Source organism: Musa acuminata, chromosome BXJ1-6, assembly GCF_036884655.1.
Source record: "Musa acuminata AAA Group cultivar baxijiao chromosome BXJ1-6, Cavendish_Baxijiao_AAA, whole genome shotgun sequence".
Taxonomy (NCBI): domain Eukaryota; kingdom Viridiplantae; phylum Streptophyta; class Magnoliopsida; order Zingiberales; family Musaceae; genus Musa; species Musa acuminata.
In genome coordinates, this window is record NC_088332.1 from 20,647,755 (window position 1) to 20,654,943 (window position 7,189).

Below are 7,189 nucleotides of genomic sequence, written 5' to 3' on the forward strand. Positions count from 1 at the left end.
TATTATTTCTAGCAGTTGTATCATTTTCATGAGTAGACACTGGTGTTAAAGCTCATGTTGAAAGGTGTTAAAGTTGCACACACTGATGCAAGTAAGATTGAGCAAAATATATTCAATGATTTTATAACAAAAAGTAGAGTTAGCTAGTCATAAAGCATAGCAAATGGACCAGCATGAATAATTTCTAGATTGAGTCATAGCCCTAAAGACCCGATGTTCGAGGTACTTTACAGGTTTGCAATTCTCAAACTCTGTCCGTCCTGATTTAGTTCTAGCAGTTTGACATCATTGAGTGATGCAGGCTTTCCTCATTGACCGGTTGCCAGAGGTAGAAAAGTCACTGCATAATACAACATTGAACTTTACTGTGTCTGCTTTTCCATAATCAGTTCCTTTAAAGATGTCTTCTAAAATTGATTGACTCTGGTGCAGTATGTGCTTTAAGATGCATTTGTTTTATACATTTTGATTGCCATGCCATGAAACATAGGTGAGCAGCTTATTCTTGTTCCATGTAGTCCTTTTGCATTAGTTGTGTAGTCGAAAATACTGGAAATCCATTAGTTGCGGCAGTCTGATGTACCATTTTCCAGTGTGGGGAACTTATTGTTGATGACAAATAGAAATTAATTTATCAGGCTTCATCATCTAATAGAATAAGTTGAGAAAAAGTTCTCGAGGGAGTATGTCCAAGGTTATAAATAAATGCATTATTTAGACAAGATGCATAAATTAGACCGAAGAATATTGATTCAAAGCAACAGATAGAGATAATGGCAGGAAAGTCCTATGTAATAGTTGGGATATCATGCCTTGTTAAATGGTTACTGAAACATTGTATCGTATCGATTTATATTCTTCATTGATCAGTTCCTTCTCTCTGCAATTTTTTTTTAAAAAAAAAAAAAAAAAAATGAGTACAAATTGCACTTGAGTGATGTGTAAATTCTATTCATATGTTGATACATACTTTATATGGTTCTTTTCTGCTGGATCTATTGTTGCAAACTTTGGACATTAGATGATACTGAAGACTATACAAGCATCGACCAAGTCTTCTTACCTTTATTCATAGCAATTATAATCTCGAATTGTAACTGAACTCAAGATAACTTTTTCTTGTTGCAATATACCATGGTAGATGATGCATAGTCCCAATTGATAGATAACCAATGCCTAAATTAAATCATTTTCTGTATTCAATCTTAAATATAACTGTCATTGAACTTAATGTTTTTAAGATTTATCATTTCAGATTGCCAAAATCACTGATGGAGGAGTGACTGACTATCTCTCAGCCATGGGGGGGGGGGGGGGGGGGGATTCTCTGCCTTACAAAACCCAAGTAAGGGTGCTGAGGGATCATGGCAGTTGAACTGCCTGCCGAGCTTGGGAAGCAAACTTTAGAGGCCCATAAACTAATGGAGTAGAATTGCTCTTCTTCAGGACATCATTGTATTGTTCAAGCTTGTCTATAGGAGGAGAATAACATTCTTTGGGAAATACATTTTCAATACTCATGGCTACTTTAGCTTACCAACTTGAACTCGGATAGGTTATGATTGCCTCAAGTTTGGTTTTCCTCCTCCACATCGTCCGTGGTTAAAAATGTTTATCAGATTGTTGCGTCTCTTATACCACCTATTCTTGTGGTTGCTCTCAGTCTCTGCTAATGCCACGCCTCCGCTCCTGTAACTCAACCAAGAGATGCTACTGCCAGTTGTTGCTTGTTTTGCAGTATTGCTGTTCTGGTGTCTCTTCGTTCACTCAGTTGTGGTGGTGAGGCCTCTGTATCTTTTCCTTCAATATTTTGCTTTTCTTTCTCTTGCAGCCTAACATCTTTCGATTGAAGCTTCTTAAGAAGCTTTACAAGCGTAATTTGCTCCGTTGCATCCATCCACTCAGAAGGCCCACGATGCTTCATTCCACGCAACAACTTGCCGTTCCCTTCCCTCCAAATTTGAGTTCAAGAAGCCATGCGTCCAAGAAAAAGAGTCGGCCCTTCCATGGGGCGAACCAGCTCATCCCCCTCCTGCAGAGCTGCAAATCCATCGGCCAAATCCCCCAGCTCCACGCCATGGTCATCAAGGCCGGCCAGGACCGGAATCCCCTGGTGCTCTTCAAGATGCTTCGTCTTTGCTCCAAGCTCAGTTCCATGGACTACGCCTTGCAAGTCTTCGAGACGATCCTCGATCCGGATGTCTATCACTATACCGCCCTTTTGGAGGGGCACGTCGCTCTCGCCTCGCCTCGCAGTGCCATCGAGCTTTACTTCCGAATGGTCGGCGAGCAGATCCGACCTGATGCCGTCGTGATCGCTTATGTTCTGAAAGCCTGTGCGTCGGTGTCGGCTCTTCCCGATGGCAGACAGGTTCACTGTCAGGTGCTTAAGCTGGATCTCGGTCGTGAACGGCCCATTAAGATGAGATTGATGGAGCTGTATGCCAGGTGCGCGCTATTCGAGGACGCGAAACTGGTGTTTGGTGAAATGCCCGAGACGGATGCTGTTGCTGCAACTATCTTGGTCTCTAGTCTCTCCGATCATGGTTTGCTGGAGGAGGCACGGGCGGTGTTCGATAGCGTCCTAGATAAGGATGCTGTATGCTGGACCGCAATGATCGATGGGTATGTCCGGAATGGGCTGGCGAATGCAGCGTTGGATTTGTTCAGAGAGATGCAGAGGGAGTGCGTCCGACCCAACGAATTCACTGTCGTTTGCATCTTATCGGCTTGTTCTCAGTTGGGAGCACTGGAGCTGGGAAGATGGGTTCATTCGTACGTGGGAAAGAACAATGTTAGGTTGAACGCTTTCGTGGGTTCTGCACTCGTCGACATGTACGCGAAATGTGGAAGCCTGGAGGAAGCACTTGTGGTGTTTGATGAAATGGAAGAGAAGGATGTAGTGACATACAATTCGACGATTGCTGGCCTAGCAATGCATGGAAGGAGCAACGAAGCATTAAAGGTCTACGAGCAAATGGTCAGAGACGGTGTGAGACCAACACACCTAACATTTGTCGGTGTTCTGAATGCTTGCAGCCACAGCGGGCTTGTGGACGTGGGGTTCGAGGTCTTCGAATCTATGGCCAAGGACTATGAGTTAGAACCACGGATCGAACATTATGGCTGTGTGGTGGACCTTCTTGCCCGTGTCGGACGCCTAGAGGAAGCATACGAGTTTGCCAAAGGGATGAGAGTCGAGCCTGATCATGTTATATGGAGCGCTTTGCTAAGTGCTTGTAAGATCCATGGCCACCTCAGCCTAGGCGAAAAGGTAGCTCAGATTCTGATCGATAGTGAAGCTGCTGACTCTGGAACCTTTGTTCTCCTCTCCAACGTCTACTCGTCGTTCGGGAAATGGAAAGAGGCTGCAAGGATCAGGGCGAATATGAGAGGAAAGGGAATACTGAAAGAACCAGGGTGTAGCTCCATTCAAGTAGATAACGAGATCCATGAGTTCCTACTGGGGGACATTCGACACCCTCGGCGGAAAGAGATCTACACGAAGCTAGAGGATTTGAACGGTGTGCTGAGGCAAGAAGGATTTGTCCCAGCCAAGGATGTTGTGTTGCAAGACATAGAGGAGGAAGAGAAGGAATGGGCTTTGGCTATCCACAGTGAGAGGCTGGCGATATGCTTCGGGTTGATCGCGACCGAGCCAGGTACGACACTGCGAATTGTGAAGAACCTCAGAGTGTGCAGTGACTGCCATTCCATGATTAAGATCATTGCAAAGGTAACAGGGAGGAGGATCGTGGTGAGGGACAGGAACCGGTTCCACCATTTTGAAGATGGATCCTGTTCTTGTGGGGATTACTGGTGAACACAAGTCAGCTGTACTTGTTTTTGTTGATCTCACGGCGAGAAGGAACGGATTAGTGAAGAAATGAACTCAAAATTCTTGTGCCTTTTTCGAAGGACTCTTGAAGCTTACGGAGCAAAGCATTAGTGGAAGAAATTAAGCTGTGGCTGACTGCTTGAGAAGAATTAGAGATCAAACAGTATGCTTCTGAATTCTGTGGCCGATGATACTTACTGTTCAAGCTGTACTACAACTTCTACAGAGACTCGTTTGACAAAGATTTATTATATATCAAAAGGAACCGGATACCAGTTGGCCATTATGGGGACTATAAAGTTATGAACCGTACGGTAAGACACTGCATTGGAGAGCATGATTTAGACCATGTCACTCGAGAAGAACACTGGCCTTATATAATGAGGTTAGCAATGTTTAGCCCTCTGAGTCATTGCTTATTCCTCTAACGCAAAATCAATGAAGGAAAAAAGTAAATAGACGTTTGTAGTCATTCTCACCAAACTTCATCAACTTGATATTTCAGTAAGGATTTGTATTCAATATTGTGTATAGTTTAGACTGTGACCGATAGACAAATGCCCTTTTAACATTGATGTCCTTTCAACACTTGAAATATATTAAATTGTTGCAGTGATGTTGATGGGAAAAGAACTTTAGTTTTCTGTAATAGCAGAACATAGAGAGAAGCATAGGGACATGCCCAACATCCCCACAACAGTCTTAACTGGTCGACAGCTCAAACATGCAGCTAGTAGATGAGAATCCAAGTGTCGGATCTACTTTCCCTTCGCTCATTTAACCTTCCTCGTCAATATGCGTACTGACATTTTCTTATGTCCCCTACGACACCATGAGCCTCCGCCATTGTTGCTCCTCTCACTCCCATTGATGATCTGGCCAAGTTACAGCATTCTTTTAAACCGTGTTGAGCTTTCAACCAAACCATCCTACAGCCACTATGCTTCAAGTCGCTTTGCCCTCCCTATCAATCAATTTTTAACTGTCAGTTGAGCATTCCATCAAGGGAGGGGTGAGTCCTCGCATCGTGTAAGGCTGGCTGCCCTCTTATACAACCAACCTGAGTGACTTACTTGGGTTTGAATCATGGAACCAGTCTCTTTACTTGCAGTATTAATTAAGATGGGCCTTCCTCAAATCCAGTTGCCGGACTTGAGCATTCCGTCCCCTCACGCATTGGCAACTTTTTTGATCCAATCCTTTAGTATCTTCTAGAAGCAATCAATAATGGTGATATAATCTTTTAATTGGTTTGAATCATTTTTTGATAATATTCTTTCCCTGTAGTGCTTCAGGTAAAAGAAGGGGTGAGGGGAAGTTACAATATAATAATGACCACTTTTCTTTCTTAACAAGATATTTAAACTTTTTGATAATAGTAAAAACTTTGTATTTTTTTGTCTCATAAAATAAACCCAAGTTATACGTGTGTATTGAATCATCAATGAAATATCTATTATCTGCATGAGAAAGAGTCTTCTTGGGTTTGCAAATATATCTGCATGCACTAGTTATAAAATTTTTCTTGCTTTAGGGAATTATTAAATTGCCTTTGATGCTTTCCAAGTATATATATCCTTCACAAATGCCTTACTTTTCTTCCTAGTCCTTCCGCCATAAAGATAAAGAAACTAAAGGTTATCAAAATTCAAGTGACTAAACCTCTTGTGTCACAACCATGAATCATTCATCACATTTGCTATCCTACCAATATCATTTATATATTTGAGATTGGAAAGCTCCTCCTATTCACTATTATTACTTGTGTCAATATTTGTCTTCTATCTTTTTTTTTTTTTTTTTGAATCAAAGATGGTACATATATCACCTTCAAAATATAGAAAATACTCATTATCCATAAGTTGTCCAGCACTCAATAGGTTTTGAGCTATAAATAATACATTATGAAAATTTTTAACTCCTATTTTTTGTTTGAACATCAATTGTGCTCTTTCCTTTCATTTCTATAAGTGTACCATTGTTCATTCTAATTTTATATTGCAATGAGGTGTTATGTCAGGAAATTAAAAAAAAAATCTTCTTTTTACTCTCATGTGATTAGTACAAGCACTATCAACATACACCTTCTGTTCTTGAACACTTTAACATGCATTATATAAGTTCACCTCATATTCTTTTTCTTATGAAAAGTTTGTTTGTTGATTTGTGTTGAAATAGCAATCTTTGTGGTCGTGACAAAACTTGTTGCACTTGTAGTATTGTGTCCTGTCTTTGTGATAGTAATTCTTCTTCTCTTCATGGTTAGTTCCGTTGTATATTTCTCATCCTCTTTATGGTCTTTTGTTGAAATTTTTTTTTATCATAGTTTGTTATTCATGCTTTCTTAATGAACTTGTATCTTTTCGTCTTGATTGGCTTCCCTTCCACCTCGTTCTTTGTGATTGGTTGTTTGATTTCTTTTCGCTATTCTCGGAAGCAATATTAAGTTCAGATTGAAATGCATTTTCCATATCCAATCAATACTTGTTCACATCCTTCCTTTCAAAGAACATATAAGTTGCTTAACACAACAATATAGAAAAATTCTTTTGTTCTTCAATAATCATCATAGTGGCTATCAAACGTTTTTGGGCTAATGATTATAATCTTCTCCAAAACTCTCTTGCCATTGATATCTTCACTATAAGTCTTTATTTGTTGATCAACTTCTCTCCTTTATTTTCAAGTTCTTTTTCTTCTTAGCGTTTGAAGTTTGCTTTCATATCTGCTTGAAATTCTTCTTACAAAAAATCTCATGCATCCTTTGCTTTTGTAGCCCTTATGATCCTCGGGATAATCGCATTTGAAATACTTTATTGAATATTTTTAGGATTATTTTTTTTTATCTAATCGTTTGATCTCCTATCATTCATTCATTATTCCTATAATATCATAATCATCATAACAATTCTTAACCAAAGCCTCATACATCAAGTGAAAGAAACAAAACAGAAATCAAAATTTTCACTATTAAAAATTGAAATACTTACATGTCGTAGGGTTGAGATTTGAATCGCTACCACTTGTGATGATTGATTTTTGAAAATTACAACTCGTGGCTCCAAGAATGATCAAAACAGGATTGACTCTCATATCAATCATATCATTCATATCATGGAGATTATGATATTTGTATGACTGACTGTTAGATTTAATCTCAAAGAGAAAGAAAAGAAGAAAAGAGATTACATAATCATTCAATTCTTTCTCATTACAAACTAGAAAATTAGTCTAGAAAATTTCTTCACAATCCCAATATCAACAGCTTCGATCTTTCATGTGATCTTCTGGTTTCTGTCTAATTTATCTCGTTTTGCTTCTTCGATCGAAAGCTGTTGTTGGCTGCTGTCT

General features: G+C 39.8%; 1 protein-coding gene across 2 annotated transcripts; it reads left to right on the plus strand.

The window, feature by feature from the left end:
• The first annotated feature begins 1,478 nt into the window (after nucleotides 1–1,478).
• On the plus strand, nucleotides 1,479–4,454 carry LOC135676615 (putative pentatricopeptide repeat-containing protein At5g59200, chloroplastic). Of its 2 annotated transcripts, none has more exons than XM_065187982.1 (2): nucleotides 1,479–1,779; nucleotides 1,853–4,454. In XM_065187982.1, the coding sequence occupies exons 1-2, from the start codon at nucleotides 1,708–1,710 to the stop codon at nucleotides 3,821–3,823; spliced, it is 2,043 nt and encodes a 680-aa protein (XP_065044054.1). In that variant the 5' UTR covers nucleotides 1,479–1,707; the 3' UTR covers nucleotides 3,824–4,454. The 2 variants fall into 2 exon arrangements, with proteins under 2 accessions (XP_065044054.1, XP_065044055.1); XM_065187983.1 differs by having other exon boundaries at nucleotides 1,480–1,779; nucleotides 1,862–4,454.
• The last annotated feature ends 2,735 nt before the right edge of the window (nucleotides 4,455–7,189 follow it).

Coding starts and splice junctions, on each gene's coding strand:
- LOC135676615 (XM_065187982.1), top strand. CDS start 1,708: ATGCTACTGCCAGTTGTTGCTTGTTTTGCAGTATTGCTGTTCTGGTGT. Junction 1,780..1,852: donor TCGTTCACTCAGTTGTGGTG/GTGAGGCCTCTG, acceptor TTTCGATTGAAG/CTTCTTAAGAAGCTTTACAA.